Source organism: Myotis lucifugus, unplaced genomic scaffold (genome assembly GCF_000147115.1).
Source record: "Myotis lucifugus unplaced genomic scaffold, Myoluc2.0 scaffold_169, whole genome shotgun sequence".
Taxonomy (NCBI): domain Eukaryota; kingdom Metazoa; phylum Chordata; class Mammalia; order Chiroptera; family Vespertilionidae; genus Myotis; species Myotis lucifugus.
Window position 1 is genome coordinate 2,105,188 of NW_005871217.1, and position 25,177 is coordinate 2,130,364.

A 25,177-nucleotide genomic window follows, 5' to 3' on the forward strand; every position below is an offset into this window, starting at 1 on the left:
CCCGCCCGCGCCGAGGAGGACGCCGAGGCCGAGGCCGAGGCCCTGGCCCCGGTGGTGCCCGCCGGCCCGAGCCCCCGCGCGCCCCTGGGCCCGGCCTCCGCCGCCGCCGCCGCGGGCCTGCTGCTCTACCTGTGCCCCGAGGCGCAGTGCGGCCAGACCTTCGCCAAGAAGCACCAGCTGAAGGTGCACCTGCTGACGCACAGCAGCAGCCAGGGCCAGCGGCCCTTCAAGTGCCCGCTGGGCGGCTGCGGCTGGACCTTCACCACGTCCTACAAGCTCAAGCGGCACCTGCAGTCGCACGACAAGCTGCGGCCCTTCGGCTGCCCGGCGCCCGGCTGCGGCAAGAGCTTCACCACCGTGTACAACCTCAAGGCGCACATGAAGGGCCACGAGCAGGAGAACTCCTTCAAGTGCGAGGTGTGCGAGGACAGCTTCCCCACGCAGGCCAAGCTGAGCGCCCACCAGCGCAGCCACTTCGAGCCCGAGCGGCCCTACCAGTGCGCCTTCTCGGGCTGCAAGAAGACCTTCATCACCGTCAGCGCGCTCTTCTCCCACAACCGCGCGCACTTCCGCGAGCAGGAGCTCTTCTCCTGCTCCTTCCCGGGCTGCAGCAAGCAGTACGACAAGGCCTGCCGCCTCAAGATCCACCTGCGCAGCCACACGGGCGAGCGGCCCTTCCTGTGCGACTTCGACGGCTGCGGCTGGAACTTCACCAGCATGTCCAAGCTGCTGCGCCACAAGCGCAAGCACGACGACGACCGCCGCTTCCTGTGCCCCGTGCAGGGCTGCGGCAAGTCCTTCACCCGCGCCGAGCACCTCAAGGGCCACAGCATCACCCACCTGGGCACCAAGCCCTTCGTGTGCCCCGTCGAGGGCTGCTCCGCCCGCTTCTCCGCGCGCAGCAGCCTCTACATCCACTCCAAGAAGCACCTGCAGGACGTGGACACCTGGAAGAGCCGCTGCCCCGTCTCCACCTGCAACAAGCTCTTCACCTCCAAGCACAGCATGAAGACCCACATGGCCAAGAGGCACAACCTGGGCCAGGGCCTGCTGGCGCAGCTGGAGGCCGCCACCGCCCTCACGCCCAGCAGCGAGCTGGCCAGCCAGGGCCACAGCGACCTCAGCGACGCCGAGCTGGTGTCCCTCTTCTCGGAGGTGCCCGGCGGGGGCGGCGGGGGCGGGGGCGGCCAGCACGGCTCCTTCCGCCGCTGCGGTGCTGGACACGGCCCTGGTCAGCTCGGGCATCTTGACTATCGACGTGGCTTCCGTGAGCTCCACTCTGGCCGGCAGCCTCCCCGCCAGCGGAGGGAGCAGCGGCAGCGGGGGCGGCAGCGTTTCTTTGGGGCCGCCCGTGGGACCCTCGCGCCCTGCTGGCCACCACCGACCTGCCTCAGAGCCTGGATACCTCTTCTCTTCCTTCGGGACGACGGCCACCGGCTTTCCAGCACAGCCCCCCTGGACATGGACGACGTGTCCCGGCCCCGGGCGCGGGGCCGCTGGGTCGCTGGCTTCCTGGCCATGAAGACCTGCGGCCAGGAGCCCAGGCCTGACGCCCAGCAGCAAGCTGACCGTGGACACCGACGCGCTGACGCCGTCCAGCACCCTCTGCGAGAGCAGCGTCTCCGAGCTGCTGACGCCCACCAAGGCCGACTGGGCCGTGCACCCCGACTCGGACTTCTTCGCGCAGGAGGAGGAGGACGACACCCAGTTCGGCTTCTCCCACCCCGCGGGCAGCCACGGCTGTCCCTGTCCGAAGGAGACGGATCTCATCACCGTGACTGGCGGCTCCTTCTTGGTATGAGCCCGCGCCCTTCATTCCTCGCCACGTGGCCGACGTTCGCGATGTTAAGGATGCTCTGGGCTAACGGTGTGACTGCGGCCCTTTCTCTGGGGCCTGAGAAAGAACGTGGCCCCGGGCGACGCCTTTGCAGGTGTCAGTTCTGACCTTGAATCTGGAACTGTCGAGTTGAGTGACCCTGAGCAAGTCACTCAACCTATCTGAGCCTTAATGTCCTTATTTATAAAATGAGGTGGTTTGAATAGATTGCTTCTGAGGTCCTTTGAGCTCTGTATTTTCATGATACTGTGCTCTTTTTTGAAAAACTTAGGACATTTTACAATGATTAACTATTGCATGTGCTCTAATGTGATGAAAACTTCATTGAGAGTTAATGATCAGAAATTGTGGCACTGCTGTTTAACGTTAAAAATAATGGAAATTTTACACAATGCCAAAGTATTTCTGAAACTTAGTGGTAGAGCTTGAACATTGAAAGCTAAAAATACGGGCTGGTTCTTTTCCCCTGTTTATCTTTACAGACTCTTTTTTTTTTTTTTTTTTTTTGCTGTAAGATTGTGTTGTTGTGGAATGTGCCAGGGCTTTGATATAACTCAGTCCCAGAACAAATTGACTTGTGTTGTTGATAAGTGGCCTTAAGTAAGTTCTTTAGTCTCACTAAGCCTCAGTTCCCTAGCTGTAAGTGGTCACTGCAGTGTGCATATACATGGTGCATCTTGGCCTTCTTTTTCTACCCCAGCACTTAGTGTTGGGAGGGAAAATGTTCCGTGTTTTGGCATGTTTTGGTGAATCTTTATCACATTTCCGGCTCCTCTCCTTCCTTCCTCAAAGAGGATAAATTGGCATAACTGAATATCACACTTACACAGTCAGTATAGTTTTATGAAGCTTAAGGAGAAGGGAAAGAAATCTTTTTTCCCCCACAGATTAAGAAGGATTTTTGTCCCCACAATTCTTGTATGACATTGTCCACATGGGCATTAGACCAAATTATAGTGTCTTTGCTCTGTATTCAAAGGCAGCCTGTAGAGTGACTGTAAAGCCTGTAGTTCCGAGAAAATCTGGGAATGGACCGGAGTGAGATTCTCTCCCTCTCTCTCCAGAGAGCTCATTGTGTGCCTTCTCCCAGAGTTGGAATGAGAGGTTTTGTTTGCTTTTTGAGTAAATAGTGGCTGTCTTACGTGAGTATAGCATTTTACAGTTTATATAGCATTTTCAGAAAAGTTATATTTGATTCGTACAATTTTATGAGATAGTTGTGGCCAAGATTTCACAATAATTCATATTAAAATCTACCTTACATTACAATTAAATATTGCTCAGTAACATATATATAGTATATGTATATATAGTATATGTATATACATATGTGTGTGTGTATATATATATATATATATATAGTCCCCCATTCTACTCTTCTGTGTTTCATGACCACTTTTGTTTATAACCCACTCATTCTGTTGCACCTAAATTGATGTCTGTTACCTTCTGCCAGCTCTGCTCCCTCTACAACTTATTCTCCAGCGCGTGCACACCAGTCCTTGACATCATCTCTTTGTTAAAAAATATACTTTTATTGATTTCAGAGAGTAAGGGAGAGGGAGAGAGAGATAAAAACATAAATGATGCCGAAACCGGTTTGGCTCAGTGGATAGAGCGTCGGCCTGCGGACTGAAAGGTCCCAGGTTCGATTCCGGTCAAGGGCATGTACCTGGGTTGCAGCACATCCCCAGTAGGAGATGTGCAGGAGGCAGCTGGTCGATGTTTCTCTCCCATCGATGTTTCTAACTCTCTATCTCTCTCCCTTCCTCTCTGTAAAAAATCAATAAAATATATTTTTAAAAAAAACATAAATGATGAGAGAGAATCATCAATCAGCTGCCTCCTGCACGCCCCACACTGGGGATTGAGCCCGCAACACGGGCATGTGCCCTGACTGGGAATTGAAACTTGACCTCCTGGTTCATAGGTTGATGCTCAACCACTGACCCACACTGGCCGGACACCATGATCTCTTTTTTAAAAATTTAATTAGATTTTTTTCATATTCACTATCTCTCAGCCTTTATCGTCATGGCCCATTTTTTTGGTCACAAAATTTACAAGTCTGAGTGTGTACTAAAATTATTTTCTGGATTTAGATGCCATTGCGTTTATATATGAATCAAACAATAGGGACATTTTTATGTAAGATTTTAGTGAGAGATGTATTTGTTTTACTTTTCTAACTTTTTTTACCGTGTAGTTCTGCTAACAAACACTATTAGTTGCTCTGAAACATTCTAACCCAGTACTGTTTGCATGTAGATGTTTGTGTATAGTACTTATCATAGCAGTTTGGCAGTGCACTTTAAAATTTGCCACTTTGAAATGTATCTGTACTGTCTTTCTAATTTTTAAATTGGTTGTACTCATCTTGTGAAAAAGGAAAAGTATACATAAATTTGTAATTCAAACAAATGGTCAGCGTTTTATTGTTTCTAACCATTTAAAAGTTCTCCCCCAACACTTTGGAAATATTTTTTAAGCCCATTTTCGAAATGTGTTGTCATTAAGTCCTCTTAACTATATGCTTTTTCTTTTCTTGCAGATAGGAATGCAGAAGCCTGAGGTGAGCATTCAGGTCATAGGCATCTGTTAAGATATATAACCATAAAATATTTTAAAATCTGTTCACTTTGTTTTCTTACTTCATTCCTATTTCCTCCCATTAAACACTATCAGAAAATATACTTTTGTTATATTCTGTGGAATTTTCAAAGGACAAATTTTACTTTTCTTGAAGATAATCTTGTAACTCTTTGTGGGTTCACATGGTTTCTTTCAGTTCAAAATACTTCTCTTTTAATACCATTTTCCCATCATGATGATGAAAATGGCATGAAATGTAGTCAGACATCTGACTACAAATTAATAGTTACATTTCTGTTGGTGTTGGCATACACTTTCCCTTGTAAAAGAATGGGACATGATTTAATGTTCATTCTCATTGTGCCTCTTCAGTCCTTGATTTATTAAAATGTTGTTAACTGAAAACATGCTTTTGCAGGAAGGTTTGTGTCCAGGGGAATCTGTTGGACATGTTCCTCATGAGTTAAAATACATTCACCCTGACATTTTTACCATTGTCTCATTATAGTATCACACAATTGAAAGCCCTGAGTAGTAGATGGAAACGATAGAATATGAGGATCATTTTTCTCTGTGGATTAAATGCTTTCCATTCCCATCCAGGAAAAATAAGAGAAAGCTTTGGTATAGCGGTATTTTTTTTTTTTACTATTTCTTGATTCCAGATAAAGCATTGATTAACTCCCTGTTTGGGAATATTCATAATTCCTTAGTAATTATTGATATCAAACATTTCCACTTGATGATTTGGTAATAAAACCTAATTTAGATACAACTCACTCAAAATACGGGATAATTGAAATACAAAGTTGAGATTAAATTTATGTATTATTTTTAAAAGATTTGCTTATCATTTTTTTAAAAGTGAAATGTGTGTTGGGGATTTAGAGAGCAGATTAAGCACTTTGACAGGTCACAACTTCATATAAAAAGCAAATCACTCATTACAAATGAATTTTTTATGTTTGTCAAATCTGAATTGATGGGTGTTTGGTAAAAATTTTAAGCTAGGAAACTTATTTATATTTTAAATTGATATACTGACTACATGCAAAATATAAGGTATAGTACCAGGAACATAGATCAGAGGAGTAAAATGTGAGCCACATCTTCACTTTAGAGAGGACATAGGAATTCATATATTAAACATTTCACAGCTAGATAATAGCAGCAAACATGTTTTCTGACACCAAGTTAATGGCTTGCAGGAAAAGCAGGGGTAGTAGCTATAGTTTAATGGATGGTTCTATGTAGTTATATAGAGAAGAGAGTAGATGAGTTCCAGCCAAGGAGAAAAGCAAGAATTTGAGAGAGAATTGACCACACAACTCTGGTAAAGGTAAAGACAACCTAGCTTGTACAGAGCTCATGTTTGGTAAGTGCTGGGTGTTGGGGTTAGACCAGTATGGAAGCAAACTTTGGGAGCTATGAAAAGCAGTCACAGTGGACGGGACTTTATTCTCACTGGTTAAGAGCCAGTGAAGATACCTAAGAAGGGAAGTCAAATGATGAATATACAGGAGCAAAAGTAGGTTTACAGTTGTTCATATGGAAAATAATACAATAATGAAAAAAATACAAGATTAAACTCATGTACTCACAACTATAAAGCTACTTTTGCCCCACCCTGTATAGAAAGTGTAATATAGTAGGCATGTGCAATGTGGATTAATTGGGGGAGATAGAAAAATCATTTAGAAGTTCATTGTAATAATTTCAGGATGTGGTGATGAAGGCTAGGACTGGAGTTGTGTCAGGAAGTGACAGATATTGGAGATGTTTCCAAACTGGAGAAACAAATACAATTGGGGGACTCATTGCATATATGGAGCATCCATCAGAAAAAGAAAGATCATAAATGATTTCTAGTCCAGCCACATGGCAGGGCTAAGGATTTCTTAGAGACTATAAATTGCATGTCATTAGCATGAACAAGAAGTTTGGGTATTGACTTTTTTTTTAAAATATATTTTATTGATTTTTTTACAGAGAGGAAGGGAGAGAAATAGAGAGTTAGAAACATCGATGAGAGAGAAGCATCGATCAGCTGCCTCCTGCACACCCCCTACTGGGGATGTGCCCACAACCAAGGTACATGCCCTTGATTGGAATTGAACCTGGGACCTTTCAGTCCGCAGGCCGACGCTCTATCCACTGAGCCAAACCGGTTCGGCTGGGTATTGACTTTTTGTTGTTAATCCTCACCTAAGGATATTTTTTTCCCATTGATTTTTAGAGAGAGTGGAAGGAAGGGGGAGAGACAGAGATCGATGTGAGAGAGAGACATTGATTGGTTGCCTCCCACATGCACCCCGACCAGGGCTGGGAATTGAGCTTGCAGCCGAGGTATGTGTCCTTGACCAGAATCGAACCCAGGACCCTTCAGTCCAAGGGCCAGCGCTCTATCTACTGAGCCAAACTGGCTGGGGCTGGGTATTGAGTTTTTCAGAAATATATATGCAAAAAAGATTAGGGCATGTTTAATTCACTGGGCAATGATAAGTCTTGGTTATCCCTAAATAAACTCTAAGTATTGTGGAGTATATACACTATTAGACAGCAGGGACCATTTCATCTCCCTTGGTTCTCTCATGTGCTCTCAGATTCACATTTCATATTTGCGCTCCTGTTTGCCTGAATATTTATAGACTTCAACCTCTTACAGTACCCACCCAGAGTACTCTGCATCAAAATGAGCTATCTCCCCTGTCTGACACTTCTTTCTTACTACTACTCTCTTCCCTACTCTGGGTATTCAGTGGATGTTTTATGTGGTTCTTAATAATATAATAAATCATTTCTCCATAAATTTCTCATTAATCTCAATAGTTCCGCAATATTAACTTTGTTAGATTAAGGGTTTTAATATATATATATATTCAGAGAGGAAGGGAGAGGGAGCGAGAGATAGAAACATCAATGATGAGAGAGAATCATTGATCGGCTGCTTCCTGCACATCCCACACTGGGGATGGAGCCAGAAACCTGGGCATGTGCCCTGACCAGGAATCGAACTGTCATCTCCTGGTTCATAGGTCAACACTCAACCACTGAGCCATGCCGGCTGGGCTAGATTGAGTTTTACCTGTATTTTTCTTAGAATGGAAGAGACAGTACTAGGATTGTCCAAAATTAACTTCCATGTGGTCCTGAGGGCTTCTTACTCATAATCGCGGTCACTAATAAACATGGTATGGGAACTCAGTCACAGGAACCACATCCTCTGTTATCTACATACATATTATATATATGTATTTTCTCCTAACATATCTTCTCTTTTTCATTGTTACCCTTACCACTAATGGTGATAACTCAGAAGGAATGGAGTCCAAAGAAAGAGTGAAAGAGCAATTAAGTAGCATAAGTAACTACCTGGCAATTACATTTTGTTTGATGGTGGATTTGCTGTCCTGCATTGTCAACAGGACACTTCACCTCATTCTAGTTGTCCGCTGACATTTATGGAACTAAAAAACACATTATATGTGACTTAGCTCAAATAATTCAATATTTTAAATAAAACTGACAGTGATTCTTCGGAGCACTAATAAGGTGTGAATCCCTTAGGAATATCTTATTGTTACCAGCTTATTAAGCAGCTAGTAATTATTGAGTCCTACTCTGTGTGAGGCACTATGAGGTATAACACAAAAGTATATTTCATCAATTTGTTCAAACTTATTTTTTCCCTTTTTAACAATTTTCTACATAAAATGTATTGGGGTGACATCTATACATATAAAAGCGTAAAATGCAAAGTGTCCCCTCAGAAGTTCAACTGACTGGGAGTTTGATTGCTCCCTATGATGTGCGCTGACCACTAGGGGGCGGCATGGAGCGAAGGAAGGCCCTGCCGGCAGCTGGGGAAGGGAGGCCCCAGCTGGCAACTGCTAGGGACCCTACCGTGCACAAATTTCGTGCACTGGGCCTCTAGTTGATTAATAAGATTATATAAGTTTCAAGAGTACATATCTATGATACATAATCTATATATTGCATTGTGTGCCCACCACCCAAAGACAAATCATCTTCTGTCACCATGTATTTGGCCTCCTTTACCCTTTACTGCCCCTCCAACCCCCTTCCCTCTGATAACCATCATACTGTTGTCTGTGTGTATGACCAACAATTTTTGAGCATATATTTGACAAGTTATGTCCTTGTGCTCACACACATTATGATCTAGATAAAGAAATAAAAATCAAGCAATGAAAAATAATATATAATCAAGTTCTAAATAGTTACATTTTGGAATAGTATAGAATAGCAGTTGTTCTCAGAGTATGGACTAAACATTGTGATGAGGAAAATTCAATGCACAGATTATCAAAGCTATTAAAAAATTCTAAGCATCTAAAATTTAATTTGGGACACAACAAATAGAGTGAACTATCCTATTAAAATATAAACAGAATTTTGGGTGATACCTTAAGTAATTATATCAAAAGCCTTTGGGAAATAAATTTTAAATTATGTTTATTCTCATTTATTCTAGATGGGAATCCTGAATGTAATAAGTAATCTTTTGGAAATCATATAAGACAAATATATATACTTGTTTCTTTATATATATATAAAATTTTCAGAGAGGAAGGGAGAGGGAAAGAGAGATAGAAACATCAATGATGACAGAGAATCATTGATCAGCTGCCTCTTCAATGTCCCCCACCGGGGATCGAGCCCACAATCCAGTCATGTGCCCTGATTGGGAATCGAACTGTGACCTCCTGATTCATAGGACCACACTCAGCCAGTGAGCCACACCAGCCAGTGACAACTAAGGTATTTTCAAATGAGGAAACTATAGTGCTTCAATGAATGGTATTAAGCTAAAATTCCTTGCCTCATATTAGACACAAAAACAATATTTAATTTTCTGAAACAAAAATAAGGACCTTAATTAAAAAGTAATAATTTCATGTAGCTACACTAGTTGAAAAGAAGGTAGATAAGTTTCATGTGCTATTTAGGACTGAGGACTGGAATTTAGCATAGAGAATCCTGAGAACTAGCCAGCTGTAGTGAGAGGGTAATCATCAAGCAAGCATTTAAGATTCTGAATAAAATGTAAGCAGCTTAACCCATTTGGAAAGGGGAACAAAGTCCACATAACAAAATAAAACTCTCGAGTGACAAGCAACACTAAGTCTCCAAAACGTAAAACAGTTCAAAATGGTAGCAAAAACAAAGACATTTCAACTCTCAGACATATTAACTCTGGAATAAAGCCAAGAAATCAATCTTTATCAGGATCTATTTCCCTTTCCTGTTTATACATACAGTGCAGGGATATAACTGTAGTGAGACTACATTATGCTGGATGGTGAAGAAGGAAGCTGGTCACATGTCTGTTTGTGGGGAAATCAGCCAAAACAAAGAGCTGAAATGGAAATTTCACAGGCAGTGACTCAGTGAACAGAGCTGCAGTTCATTCCAGGCTAGTTCCAATTTTAGAATATTTGCTGCTGGTCGCAGTGAGTGCTTTTTCCCCCTACCAATTCATGTTGGCATTAGCTAGTTAATGCTAAATTTAGCACTTGGGGTTTCTAAGGAAATGCAACATTTTCCCCCTTAAGTCACGTTATGTTCTAGCACTTCATAGGGCCAATTATTAGTGTTAATTACCAATAATAGCGATAAGATTTGTATCAGATGCCATGACATATTAAAGAAAAAAAAGAAATGTTACATGTTTATTACTTTTGCCTCACATTTTAAAATGTTGATTAAGTAAAACTTGTTTTTTTTTTAATTTGAGGACTCACTTTCTCACTTGGAAATGTCACTTTCTTTTTTAAAAAATATTTTTATTAATTTCAGAGAGGAAGGGAGAGGGAGAGATAGAAACATCAATGATGAGAGAGAATCATTGATTGACTGCCTCCTGCATGTCCCACATTGAGGATCAAGCCCGAAACCTGGGCATGTGCCCTGACCGGGAATCGAACTGTGACCTCCTGGTTCATAGGTCGACACTCAAACATTGAGCCACACCAGCCGGGCGAATGTCACTTTCTTTATGTACTTAGAAAGAAACAGAACTTGGGAGCATTGTGAAAGTAAGTGTGCATAATTATAATTTTAGAAAGTTGGCTACTTTGAAAATGGAGAAACCTAGGCTAGCTGTATACTTTACTGGAAAACAGAGAAGGCTTGCAGAAAGAAATGAAGAACAAATTCTTTGGAAAAAAAGATTCATTTCTGATATTAAATCAGATTTCGTATTTATCAATCTTGCTGATTAATCTCTATTTTATAGCCTTTTTAAGCCCATTTTAGTATTAAGTCTTTAGAGGAGACCTTAAAAATCTGGCAGACTTTGTATGATATTTAATTTCAATAATAGAGATTGGAAAAGGGTAGTCCTTTTTCACTGCCAAATCTATATACCAAATATACTGAATATTGTAAAGGCTCACTGCAGAGATCTTGTTTGAAAAGTGATTCTGATTGTCCTTTACCTTAGATTATTTTGGGAAGAAAGGTTTCTCAAAGCTAAAATGTTACCTGGATTTGCAAAAATTATTGAAGATTGTTCCCAAAAGCATAAGTGAGAAAATAAAATTTAAACAACAAAAAAAGAGGTTAAGTTTGCTCTATAGTCAAGTGTTTTGGTTTTTCCTAAGAGTTTTGGTCAACAACATCTGTGTAAACGCACAATGGCAATTTTGAAATATGTTCAGTATTTTCCAGTTACAATTTCCAATATGAAAACTTCAAATAGTTGTTATTGCAACATTGGTCATCTGTCTGTCTAATACCATCTGGCTTTCAGAAGTAAGAAGTGAAAAGATTTCCAAATTTAGGCCCTGCTGATGAAATGCCAATATATGGTCAAATTAGATGCTGTTGATTATTTTATATACTAGAGGCCCAGTGCACAAAATTTGTGCACTGGTAGAGTCCCTAGCAGCTGCTGGCTGCCGGCCAGGTACTCCCTCCCTTCCCCCAACTGACCCCGCACCCTGGTTGAACTCCCAGACGACCTCCTGGTCAAAGGGACAATTTGCATACTACCCCTTTATTATATAGGATAAGACAGATAATCTTAGTAGTTAGTGCTTTTGATTATTTCTACTCTAAATAATCTTTAAAGTATTTTAAAACTAAATGTGAATTTTTGATCCATGCCATTGAAGTTGCAAATTCATTTTTCTTTTGATTTCCTGTTGTAACATCAATATTCAATTCAAAAAGCATTTAGATAACCTATATGTTGTAACATCAATATTCAATTCAAAAAGCATTTAGATAACCTATAGGTTATCAGCTTTGAAGCTGATTGTATATTTTAATCATTTCTTGAATTATTTTTAAGCTACTATATACTGCAACATTTATTTGTAAAACTTACTATTTTTATAATTTTTAAAAATGAACCATAACATATATTACAAACAGATCATAAGGATATATGTCCATGAATTTTGACAAAGTGACTATATCCATGTAACCACTTGCCAAAACTGAAACAACATAAATGCCCATAAACAGAATATAAAAATAACTATGATATAGGCATACAATAGAACTCAGCGCAACAAGAATAAACAAACCATTTGTATATGCAAAAGCATGGCTGAAGCAAACAAAATGTTGAGTAAAATAAGTCAAACATGAAGACTTACACACCATAAAACTCAGTCTGAAGATTTTCCCCTGAAATGCAGTGTGTGTGAGAAGCTTCTGTGGGCAATGCCTGCTAGAACCTAGTTAGGAATGTGTGCCCAGTTAACTATGAGGAATCCTTCTTGGTAGATATATTTCTTCTCAAGGTCCACATCCCCCTTTTGATAAAAACCTGTCACCTTGTCCCATGTCAGTGCAGGAGTGGTTTGGCTAACTGCTCCGGGTCCATTCTAGTCCCTCAGTGGGACTCCTGGGGTTGAGCAGTGGACCACACAGCACTAGAGCCATTTGCTTCTAAGAGGTCTCTCAGGCACCTGTAAAATTCAAGGAAATTTTATGGTCTCCTATAAAATGGCCAAGTCAATATGGGAAGGGTTCATGTATAAACAAAAACACTCAATGCATAACATCAAGAGAAATCAGGGCTAATCCGCAAAAGGTAGTTAGCATCAGGAGTAAATGTTTTAACTATTGTGGATTATAAAAACGGAGGGGATGCAGAGGCTTGATGGATCATTTCTATCCATCCTGTAAACATTTTTCAAGTCTTTATAGGGGGCTTAGGCACCTGGTTATACAAAACATCAGTAGGTTACAAATGAAGAATTTTAAACAAATTAGCAAACCAGATCTTAAAATAGACCCAAGCCAAGTTGAGAGCCAGCTGAAAATATAGAAAATTTAAATCCTAACCAGCCATGAGTGCTAAAGGCAAAACTGGAATGCCCTTTAAGGGATTTTGCAAGTTTAAGGAGATTGTTTCTATTGTACAAACTCCTCCTTGGAGAGTGAGAAAATACTAGTAATCAAGGATAATTCTATTGTCAAGCACTATCCTGGCTAAAGAGTTTAAAGGTGTTTGCTGAGCTTGAATGGCTCTAGTTGTTGAGCCAGCAATTCCCACAGTTCTGGTTAGATTTCACATCGTTTTGTCTGCGTGGTGGCAAGGCCAGCCCATGAGCCTACAACTCCAAGTAAGCAGTAGAGCCCATATTAATCTCAAAATTCTACCTGCCATCATTTTGGATTGATCAAGATTCAGCAACATCTAAGAATGGTTAAAAGTAATGGAACTGACAAATCAGGAGCTATAATTAAAACCATAGTCTTACATGGCCCTATTGATGACATTTAAAGTTATACAACAGGATTTATCTGCTAATTACATAAACTAGTACTGGAATTTAGAAAAAGCACCATTTACATATACAGGAGTACCAGAATCATATCAGATTTATAGAGAACTACAATAATCTGTATACTATGCAACTAGTTATTTGTGACATTTGTAATGGTTAATAAAACAAATTTTTATGAACATAGTACTAATGTGTAGGAAATTCCACCAATTAAGTAAGCAGATCAAATAGTTAAGGGTAAGACGAAATATCCCCAAATTTCTAAGCATTTATCCCATTATCAATGTGGTTTTACCTAGATGTTACCCCATTTGAAAAGAAAATTTAAATACTTTTTCCTTTTCAATATATCATTATGCTTTCAGATGTGAGGGAGAACAATTCCATTTCTTTACCAACTTACCCATTTTTATAAATCTGATAGTTTTATTACAATGTTTAGGCTAAGGTAGGTGTTCTGAAGAATCCAATGAACTGAACTTCCAGGTCACAGAATATTGCTGGCATTGTACAATGAACCTCTCTCCCAGAAAGCCATGTCTCTGGTAGAAATGTATGCCTGGAAAAATGATTGAGAAGTTAAGACCAGCTGCCAATGAAGTCATACTGTTCTCTATTTGTCACATAACAGTTTGACCTTCTATATTAAATGAAATTCCTTGGTGAATAGAAACAGGCCTCATTATTTTCACATATCCTCTATACTAGTAGCACCTACTAAAGGAGAACAAACTACTTAGGCCTCTTTATTTCTTTCTCTTAGTCACTAAGAGATAATGTATGGGCATGACTACCATTTTGATGGATGATATAACGGGGAACGGTTTTTCTTTCTGCCCTAAGAAAGTGCCATTCTAACATGACACACTCTAACTCCAATAATACAATGTACAGAATCATTAACTTTCTTTTTTTTAAAGTAAAGAATCCTTCCAGATTTTTATTATTTTTCCCAAACTTTTATTTTTTAAACTGTTTAACTTAAATCTTTATTGTTGAAAGTATTAAATATGCCCCCCATTCTCCCTCATTGACACCTTCTAGCCCACTCCTGTCCCAGGCCTTCACCACCCTATTGTCTGTGTCCATGGATTATACATATATGCATATGAATGTTCAAATTATGTTAAATGTTGTCCATACAATAGTTCACAACAACAACAACAAAAGTTAGGCTTGCCCAGCTGTTGAGCATTGACCTATGAACCAGACAGCCGTGGGGGTTCCGGCCCGTTTGAAATGAATAAAACTAAAAAAAAAAAAAAGACCGTACCCTTTTATGGAATGATGTTTACTTTGAATTTATATTAGTTCACACAAACACTCCATCCATGCTTTTGTTCCGGCCCTCCGGTCCAGTTTAAGAACCCATTGTGGCCCTCGAGTCAAAAAGTTTGCCCACCCCTGAACCAGGAGGTCATGTTTTGATTCTCAGTCAGGGCACATGCCTGAGTTGTGGGCTCAATCCCCATTAGGGGGCGTGCAGGAGGCAGCCGATCAATGATTCTCTCTCATCATTGATGTTTTTCTCTCTCTCCCTCTTCCTTCCTCTCTGAAATCAATAAAAATTTACTTAAAAAATAAACGTTAGGTGTATTCTTTTTGACTTCACTTAAAAAGCATTCCAGGTGAGGTCATTGCACGGGCGGGCAGGGTCGGACGTTTTGAACGAGATGAAGACGGAACCGAAGCCGGCACGGCAATGGATGTGGTTCCTCCGCGAGCCGAAGATGGCAGTGAACGTATATTTAAGGTCAGTCACCAGTGATAACCTAAGTCGACATGACATGCCGGCCTGGATCAATGAGTCCCCGCAGTTAAATCTGACAAAGGTCGAACAGTTGTGCTCAGGGGCTGCCTATTGTCAGTCTATGGACATGCTCATGTTCCCTGGCTCCATTGCCTTGAAGAAAGTGCAATTTCAAGCTAAGCTAGAACATGAATACATCCAGAATTTCAAAATACTGCAACCAGGTTTTAAGAGGATGGGTGTTGAAAGAATTATTCCTGTGGACAGATTAGTAAAAGGAAAGTTTCAGGACAATTTTGAATTCGTTCAGTGGCTCAAGAAGTTTTTTGATGCAAACTATGATGGAAAAGACTATGACCCTGTAGCTGCCAGACAAGGTCAAGAAACTGCAGTGGCTCCCTCCCTTGCTGCTCCAGCTATGAACAAACTGAAGAAACCTCTCAGCTCTAGCAGTGCAGCCCCCCAGAGGCCCATTGCGACACACAGAACTACTGCAACCCCTCAGGCTGGCCCCGGTGTGGTGGAAAGAATCCTGGTGTGAGCAATGGGGACGACGAAGCAGCTAAACTGATGCAGCAGGTCAACGTATTGAAACTTACTGTCGAAGACTTGGAGAAAGAAAGAGATTTCTACTTTGGAAAGCTAAGGAACATTAAATTGATTTGCCAGGAGAACGAGGGGGAAAACAACCCTGTATTGCAGAGGACTGTGGACATTCTCTATGCCACAGATGAAGGCTTTGTGATACCTGATGAAGGGGGCCCACAGGAGGAACAAGAAGAGTATTAACAGCTTGGGCCAGCAGAGCAACATCCAAATTCTTCACTCCAAATCATGTGCTTAACTGTAAAGTACTCCCTTTTATTACTTTTATAGAGGACTCACCGGTTTCTTTCCATAAGCAAAAAGTACCTCTTCTTAAAGTGCACTTTGCAGAAGTTTCACTCTTTTTTCAATAAGTTTGCGTTAGGAGCTTTTACCTTGTAGCAGAGCAGTATTAACATCTAGTTCAGCGGTTCTCAACCTGTGGGTCGCCACCCCTTTGGGGGTCGAACGACCCTTTCACAGGAGTCGCCTAAGACCATCGGAAAACACATATATAATTACATATTGTTTTTGTGATTAATCACTATTTTAATTATGTTCAATGTGTAACAATGAAAATACATCCTGCATATCAGATATTTACATTACGATTCATAACAGTAGCAACATTACAGTTATGAAGTAGCCACGAAAATAATTTTATGGTTGGGGGTCACCACAACATGAGGAACTGTATTAAAGGGTTGCGGCATTAGGAAGGTTGAGAACCACTGATCTAGTTGGTTCACTTAGGGAACAGAGGCTGACCATGGGCTCACCATATGGACGCTGGTAACACTGATTGCTGGAGAAGGTGTTTTTATGTGACACGCTGAGGTGGATACCTCAGTAGTGAAATGTAAAGACTGATTTTAATTTTAAGCTAATGTGAAATCTTGGCAGAGAACGTTTTAATAAATGAATGCCTTAAGAGTATTTAAATTACGTTTGCATATTTCAAAATATAAAATGTAACCTGATAGGGAGTTTGTGTGTTGCCCTTGTGTCTGGGAAGGAAGGGCCAGAACTTGGAACCTTTAGAACTTGCTGTTCACAGGCCTTGCAGAGCTGCTTGAATCTTCATAGGCCTAACCTTGGCCCAGAAGGAACTTTTAAAAGTTGCTCTCTAAAGCCATTTGGTGTCCTTGACCAACTGCATCTCTGCAAGAGGCATTGTTGGCTGAATGAATAGAGGGTATGTTTCAGCCCTGAGATATTTGAGTTGAATAGCTTGATATTCATTGAGCATTTCTCTGATGATTTTTCCAGTTACCCCTGAAATTTCTGTGTGTTGTGTCTTTGGGAAATGAGGTGTGTTCAGTTTTAAAATCTAACAACTACTTTGGGGACTTGCCCACATCTGGGATTTGAATGGGGGTTTGTGTCCCATTTTGCTGTCTTTCAAGTTTACATTTAACATGTTTTTCTGCATCCCTTGCCCACTGGGCACTCCTGTTTGGCTCCTTAAAGTTTGCTGCTTAGAGTGAAAGTTCAGCAGGCAGGTGATCATGCTGCAAGTTCTTTTTGGCCTTCTGACAAAGGGAGTGATCAGTGAAGGCCATCGCTACCTTGAGATCTGCAAGGCTGGGTGTTTTGGTACCTGCTGTCCACAGCCCTCCCCTGTTATCAGAACACTTTGCCAGTATTTTATCTCTTTGGAGATAAAATTCGTTAGCGTGTTACTAAATGTTGATTTTCTTTTGCAGAAAACACAGTACCATGTCTGAATTATTAATATTTAAACTATTTTCATTCCTTAACACCCCTCATTTGCTTTGCCTACAGCCTATTAAGTTCCTTTGTTTGGCAGAATTCTGCAAAATGTGTGTCACCCACTACTGAGCTTGTTCAGCCCCTGGTGTAATTGTATTGATTTGTTGATGGTGGTAGTTTGTCCTAAAAAGTGTGTAGAAAGCAGATATCTTATAATAAATTGTTGTGTAGTGCATGCTCTGTGTGAAATTCAGAGAGAAACCCCGATTCAGTGCTTAACAATGCCAAAAATGCAAGTAACTAGCCATTGTTCAAATAACAGTGGTGATATTTCTCTTTTGTGGCCTTTAGACTTTTGTTGCCCTAAAATTCCTTTTTATTAGGAACCCATTTTCCACCTGGTCTTTCTTGACAGGGCTTTTTCCCTCTACTTTAAGCAGTTTCTAAATAAAATTCTGTATTTTAAAAAAAAGCATTCCAATTTTTAAACATTGACATGAGGTCAAGACAAGGAACTCACAAAGGAAGTAATCTTCAAAATACTGGACTCTATGTAATTAGCCCTGAGAGTGAAGTAAGACACATTGCAGCATTAAGCTGGCAGCCTAATTACTGTCAAGATATTCTCCTCTCTGAAGCAAATTTTCTTATATTTGAACTTTTCCCTTTTCTGTTTAAGGTATTGGGAAAAGGACAATTCACATTCTAAAATATTCATAAAGATCATATGTAACAGTTTTTCTTAGCCATCAATTTTCCCTTACCATGTTGTTCTAAATCAGTGCTTCTCAACCTTGGCTGCACATTAGAATCACCTGGGAATCTTTTTAAAATCCTGATTTCTGGGCCTCATCCTCCGGAAATTCTGTTTCTTTGTTACTAATGTTGTGGCCCCACCCCATAACAAAGAAACAGAATTTCCAGAGGATGAGGCCTAGAAATCAGGATTTTAAAAAGATTCCCAGGTGATTCTAATGTGCGGCCAAGGTTGAGAACCACTGTTCTAAATTGAAATACAGGTCTTTTCCACTTGATCAAATATCAACATAGGGGTTAAAAATCCTTCTAGCAAGATAAAAGGAATGATTCACATTTAAAATGATATGTTTCCTAAACAATTAGCAGCATTTTATCTTACCAAGATATACAAACGTGGCTCCATTGACTGGTCAGAAACAGGGAAAAAGGTATATAGGTCCAAATAGCACCTGGACAGGGTAAATGTGAGGCTACAACTCCTCCTTAATAACTAATTATTTCCCCATTAAGTGGTTTGTGAACTAACTGGTAGAGAAGGAGTGTGCTGAATGGGGATGTTTCCTGCCACAGTAGCTTTGCAGAGGGGTTTTGTAAAATCTACAGTGAAGCTGGGGATGATTGAAAAATTGCTAACAAGAGTAACAGTGGGTCAGTCAGTTTACCCCAGGTAGAGGCAGGCATCAGATGTCAATCCAGCATTCAGACAGGTTCCCTGAAGAGGCTAAAGCTTGAGAGTATCGTGTCATATTTTTATGCGAAGGTTTTCCACTTACAGGAATTAACACAGAATATAATGGCCCTGCCAGTATGGCTCAGTGGTTGAGCATCGACCTAAGAACTAGGAGGTCAGGGCACATGCCCGGGTTTCAAGCTCAGTCTCCAGTGGAGGGAGTGCAGGAGGCAGCCAATCAATGATTCTCATCATTGATGTTTCTATCTCTTTCCTTCTCACTTCCTCTCTGAAATCAATAAAAACACAGTTAAGAAAATCAGTAGTAGAAAACACACTTAATGGACAGCAGAAACTGCCAAGCTCATTTTAATGCACAGTAGAAAGGTGATGTAACATCCAGATTGGTGCTGGCCAACAGAAATAAAGCAAGAGCAATATATGTACAGTGGGGCCTTGACTTACGAGTTTAATTCGTTCCGAGACCGAGCTCGTTAACTCAAATTACTCTATCAACTCAATGCAAAAAATCGGCCGAGAGACAGCTGGTATCTCAAAAAACTCGTTAGTCGGGACAGTCATAAGTCAAGGCCCCAATTTTTTAATTTAAAAAATTGTGATAATATGTATAATTCTAAGTTTTCTATAGTCACTCTCTGAAATCAATAAAAATATATTTAAAAAAAGAGTTTAGGTCACAGAGACAAATACATTTCATAATCTATCCATGTTCCATGTTTTTCTACTCAAGTGTTGTATTATAATAATTATACTACCTGGTAAAATTAAAGCCAAGGCAAATATATTTTTAACTTATGATCAACAGAGCCCATAGAATCAGACTTCTTTTTAAGTCATCATGTTATTGTTTTCAATTGGCAAGATTTTTTAAAATTTTATTTTATTGTTTAAAGTATTACACATAGTAGTACATGTCTCCTTTTTTCCCCCCATTGACCTTCCCCTGGCTTCCCCTCTCCCCCAGCACATGCCCTTACCCCACCCCCACAGTGTCTTGTGTCCATTTTAAAATAAAAATCAATAACTGAGAAAGAAAATAGGATTAAATTAAAACATGTACCATTATTTAAAATGCCACCACCAACAGAAATTAAATTGCTTTCACTGAAATTATAAAGGCTTCACCATTTTTCTAGAAAATGATGTTGAAAGAGAAATCACTTGAACAAATTTGCTCCGTGAAACTGTGAGCTCATCTATTTATATAAAAGCCTAAGCGACCAAACGACCGGAATGACGGATCGCTATGATGCGCACTGACCACCAGGGGGCAGACACTCAATGCAGGAGCCTCCCCCTGGTGGTCAGTGTACTCCCACAGGGGGAGTGCCGCTCAGCTGACTGACCCGTCCTCATGGCCCACCAGCCTGGTGGCAGCCACTCACTCCCTCAGTAGTCCTGCAGGTCCAATCTCTGGAGAACGGGCCAGGCACCAGTGCCACCTGCATGATCCCGACAGCACCACCGCCCACCTGGAGGGCCAATCATGTCCCGGCCTTCACCCTTCACCCCCCACCCCCCTCAAGACCCCACCCATGCACAAATTTGTGCACTGGGCCTCTAGTAAATAAAAGGTTTTGAAAAAAGCAACATTTGTCCTTTGAAAATTCCAGCAAGGAGTATTAAAAATATAGATTATTATTTTTTTATTGGAAAGAAGTTGGTTTAAGACATTAAAAATTAAGTCACAGTATTAAGTTCTTTTCATGTTTAAATAATTTATTTAATGTTTGCTACTTGTGTGTTCATTTTAATACATAACACACATATCTGTAAGACATGAAAAATAGTGGTCTATTTAAGAGGTTTTAATGATTGACAATATTTTTTGAAATGCACTTTATGAATATAAATATTTCTAAAGCAAAGAGAAAATAATTGAGTAAGTAGACACAATGAAATTCTGAGCAAAAAGTATGACTAATGTTTGTTCTTCAATAAATGAATACAACCACTGTAAAAGTATATGTGTGTATACCCAACACACACACTACAGAAACATTTCAAAGTGGAAATATTTAGTGCACTGCCAAAGTGCTACAATAACTGTCACCCATAGACATTCACATGCAAACACTATTGGACTAATAAACTAGAGCAAGTATTAATTAGCAGAACCCCTTTGCAAAAACGTTTAAAAAATGGAAATAATGAAACCGAAATTTACTTCTCATCTGAACAGTATAGAAAATAATCTCCTATTATCTGCGTCACATCACATACACATGAATTATTATCTAAGCTCAGAAAATAACTTCTTACTGTACACACAGAACTGCAGTGTATACTCAGCAAATGTTATCATTGGCAGAAAATGGGCCGTGAGGCAAATGTCTGAGGGATAGTGGCAGGAAGAGATCTAACTGCTTAAGAAGAAAAAAGAAAAGCATGGCAAGAACCGGAATGTGCATGCAAAGGAGTGGAGTGTGAAGAAACCAGAAAGTAATAAACCAATTAAAGTGGAAAACAGCAGCTAATTATAACACAGGAACGAATCATGAAAGTTGGATGGTGGGAAAGGGGAGGTGAAAAGAATTTTTTATTTTTTTTAAAGCTGTAAGTCACTGGCTAAAGTCCACTTTGAATGTGAGTTGGCTAAACTGTCACATGAGCCAAAGCACAGACTTTTTGCCAAACCTACTACACAGGGTCATTCTGAATAACAACTATGACTTTTTCATCTTTACCTGTTGTAAAGATGTTCCACAAAATTCAAAATGCCTAATGGACACAGACACCAGGGGGGTGAGGGCATGAGTGGGGGGGGGGCAATGGGGCGATAAGGACACATATGTAATATCTTAATCAATAAAGAAAAAAATAAGAAAAAAATTCAAAATGCTATACTCACATAAGGTGACAATTTACACAATATTCAAATTCAATCTTTCCTTCCAACTCTGGGCAAGTGCAAACAATGAGCTCTCCAGACCAGACAGGAGGAACCCTGTGTTCCATTTTCAGTGACTCATGCAACAGCAGGATCCACAGTCACGGTGAAGTCTGACTTTGGAAACAGAGCGAAGATGGTGTCAAATTGATCTAATGGAGAGGGATGTGGAAGTAACTGAGGAATGTCTCCTAGCATTTCCCCACAGAAACTCCTGGGGAGGAGATTGTTCATTGGAGGAAATACATAGATTCCCTATCCTGCTTCACCTTAACTCTTAAAAACCTTATTGTCTGAACATAAATAGGACTAAATTACTCCAATTTTTCCCTTATAGCAGGAAGGAATAAGAGGGTAAAAAAGATTATATAAGTTCATCAAAATACACCAACACAAATATTTTTCTTTACATATTAATATAACTGGAAAAGTCTAAGGTGTGTTAACTATGTGTGCGCATTGCTATGACCATTTGACAGCTAGAAAACTGAGGCTTTGTGACACTAATTTATTCAAGGCCACTTATCCATCACAAATTTGACCCTGGGTCCATTTCATGTCAAAGACCTGGCTGGCCATTTCTACAAGGAAGCCTCCCATTTCAAAAGAGGTCAGAAAGATAAACGGTGAGGGCAGCCAACATATTTTTGTTATCTTTTCTTCTCGCTAGTTCTAACATTACTTAAGAAAATATTTTGGCATTGAATAATATTTCTATTAATCTCTTACAAATGCCTTAAACAGCATATCTTCCTCCGCTAATAGTAACTCTACAAGAACAATTCATGATATTCAGAAGCACAATCATGAATTAATGCAATGAACAGCAGCAGCTGTGGATATCTCGAAATTAACACCAGACATTATGTGCTACTGATAAATGAGCACAACACAGCCTATAAAACATGCCTGCACAAAAAGTCATATTTCCAGTCTGACCAACTCCCTAGCTCCAACTATAAAGTTAAGGAAACAGAGGGAAGAGGAACTTAACACCAGGGGGATGTCATCAACAAAACTTAAGACTGTGGCAAATGCTACATGTAAAACCACCTCAATTTTTCAAGGAATAAAACTGCAAGAAAAGTAGGCAAGGGGGAAATATATAGATTAACAAGACACTTCTGGGGGTGATCACTTTGTAATTATATAAATGGCAGGTAACTATGTTGTACAGTGAAATATGTTGTATGACAAATATAATTGAAAAATAAAAAGTTAATATTTTAATTTAAAAAAGAATAAAGACGACACTTAAGAGACTTAATAGTATTCTAATTATTCAAAATATTAAAACAACCTAGCATTTATGAAAAAACTGGATATTGAAACCCGGACTGAACATTTATTACTATTAAGAAGTTATTGTTAACTTTAAGTATGATAATGGAATTGTAGTTTTTTCCTAAAAGAACCCATAACGTATAGAACTATATATTGAGTATTAACGGTTGAAATCAACCATAAAATGATGTGATGTCTGATATTTACTCCGAAATAATACTGCAAGAGGGTTAAAGAAGAGATTAAACAAAATTGTTCATGAATTAACTGCTGAAGTTGGACACCAAAAACATAGATGCTCATATAATTGTGTATTTTATGCATGTTTTTTTAAAAAGTACATGCCACACCGTTACTGAAAATGTCATTTTTTTATGAAAAGAAGTATATTATCAAGGAATCACAGAGCTCAAAGGACCTCAGAAGCAATCTATTCAAACCACCTCATTTTATAAATAAGGACATTAAGGCTCAGATAGGTTGAGTGACTTGCTCAGGGTCACTCAACTCGACAGTTCCAGATTCAAGGTCAGAACTGACACCTGCAAAGGCGTCGCCCGGGGCCACGTTCTTTCTCAGGCCCCAGAGAAAGGGCCGCAGTCACACCGTTAGCCCAGAACATCCTTAACATCGCGAACGTCGGCCACGTGGCGAGGAATGAAGGGCGCGGGCTCATACCAAGAAGGAGCCGCCAGTCACGGTGATGAGATCCGTCTCCTTCGGACAGGGACAGCCGTGGCTGCCCGCGGGGTGGGAGAAGCCGAACTGGGTGTCGTCCTCCTCCTCCTGCGCGAAGAAGTCCGAGTCGGGGTGCACGGCCCAGTCGGCCTTGGTGGGCGTCAGCAGCTCGGAGACGCTGCTCTCGCAGAGGGTGCTGGACGGCGTCAGCGCGTCGGTGTCCACGGTCAGCTTGCTGCTGGGCGTCAGGGCCTGGGGCTCCTGGCCGCAGGTCTTCATGGCCAGGGAGCCCAGCGACCCCAGGGGCCCCGCGCCCGGGCCGGACACGTCGTCCATGTCCAGGGGGCTGTGCTGGAAGCCGGTGGCCGTCGTCCCGAAGAAGAGAGAGGTATCCAGGCTCTGAGGCAGGTCGGTGGTGGCCAGCAGGGCGCGAGGGTCCACGGGCGGCCCCAAGGAGGCGCTGCCGCCGCCGCTGCCGCTGCTCCCTCCGCTGGCGGGGAGGCTGCCGGCCAGAGTGGAGCTCACGGAAGCCACGTCGATAGTCAAGATGCCCGAGCTGACCAGGGCCGTGTCCAGCACCGCGGCGGCGGAGGAGCCGTGCTGGCCGCCCCCGCCGCCCCCGCCGGGCACCTCCGAGAAGAGGGACACCAGCTCGGCGTCGCTGAGGTCGCTGTGGCCCTGGCTGGCCAGCTCGCTGCTGGGCGTGAGGGCGGTGGCGGCCTCCAGCTGCGCCAGCAGGTCCTGGCCCAGGTTGTGCCTCTGGCCATGTGGGTCTTCATGCTGTGCTTGGAGGTGAAGAGCTTGTTGCAGGTGGAGACGGGGCAGCGGCTCTTCCAGGTGTCCACGTCCTGCAGGTGCTTCTTGGAGTGGATGTAGAGGCTGCTGCGCGCGGAGAAGCGGGCGGAGCAGCCCTCGACGGGGCACACGAAGGGCTTGGTGCCCAGGTGGGTGATGCTGTGGCCCTTGAGGTGCTCGGCGCGGGTGAAGGACTTGCCGCAGCCCTGCACGGGGCACAGGAAGCGGCGGTCGTCGTCGTGCTTGCGCTTGTGGCGCAGCAGCTTGGACATGCTGGTGAAGTTCCAGCCGCAGCCGTCGAAGTCGCACAGGAAGGGCCGCTCGCCCGTGTGGCTGCGCAGGTGGATCTTGAGGCGGCAGGCCTTGTCGTACTGCTTGCTGCAGCCCGGGAAGGAGCAGGAGAAGAGCTCCTGCTCGCGGAAGTGCGCGCGGTTGTGGGAGAAGAGCGCGCTGACGGTGATGAAGGTCTTCTTGCAGCCCGAGAAGGCGCACTGGTAGGGCCGCTCGGGCTCGAAGTGGCTGCGCTGGTGGGCGCTCAGCTTGGCCTGCGTGGGGAAGCTGTCCTCGCACACCTCGCACTTGAAGGAGTTCTCCTGCTCGTGGCCCTTCATGTGCGCCTTGAGGTTGTACACGGTGGTGAAGCTCTTGCCGCAGCCGGGCGCCGGGCAGCCGAAGGGCCGCAGCTTGTCGTGCGACTGCAGGTGCCGCTTGAGCTTGTAGGACGTGGTGAAGGTCCAGCCGCAGCCGCCCAGCGGGCACTTGAAGGGCCGCTGGCCCTGGCTGCTGCTGTGCGTCAGCAGGTGCACCTTCAGCTGGTGCTTCTTGGCGAAGGTCT

At 42.1% G+C, this 25,177-nt stretch overlaps 2 protein-coding genes and 1 pseudogene across 2 annotated transcripts in view; 2 read left to right on the forward strand and 1 right to left on the reverse strand.

The window, feature by feature from the left end:
* Positions 1-2,064, forward strand: part of LOC102442076 (zinc finger X-linked protein ZXDB-like) — a 6,370-nt gene extending 4,306 nt beyond the window's left edge. The window contains 5 exon segments of the mRNA XM_014462084.2: positions 16-1,169; positions 1,204-1,339; positions 1,341-1,451; positions 1,453-1,544; positions 1,546-2,064. Of these exon segments, the coding sequence (XP_014317570.1) occupies positions 16-1,169; positions 1,204-1,339; positions 1,341-1,451; positions 1,453-1,544; positions 1,546-1,801 (1,749 nt within the window). The 3' untranslated portion in view covers positions 1,802-2,064.
* Positions 2,065-14,906: 12,842 nt separating this feature from the next.
* On the forward strand, positions 14,907-15,930 carry LOC102427984 (annotated as a pseudogene).
* Positions 15,931-20,393: 4,463 nt separating this feature from the next.
* The window catches only part of ZXDB (zinc finger, X-linked, duplicated B), a 7,125-nt gene continuing 2,341 nt past the window's right edge, over positions 20,394-25,177 (reverse strand). The window contains 2 exon segments of the mRNA XM_014462085.2: positions 20,394-24,311; positions 24,314-25,175. Of these exon segments, the coding sequence (XP_014317571.1) occupies positions 23,542-24,311; positions 24,314-25,175 (1,632 nt within the window). The 3' untranslated portion in view covers positions 20,394-23,541.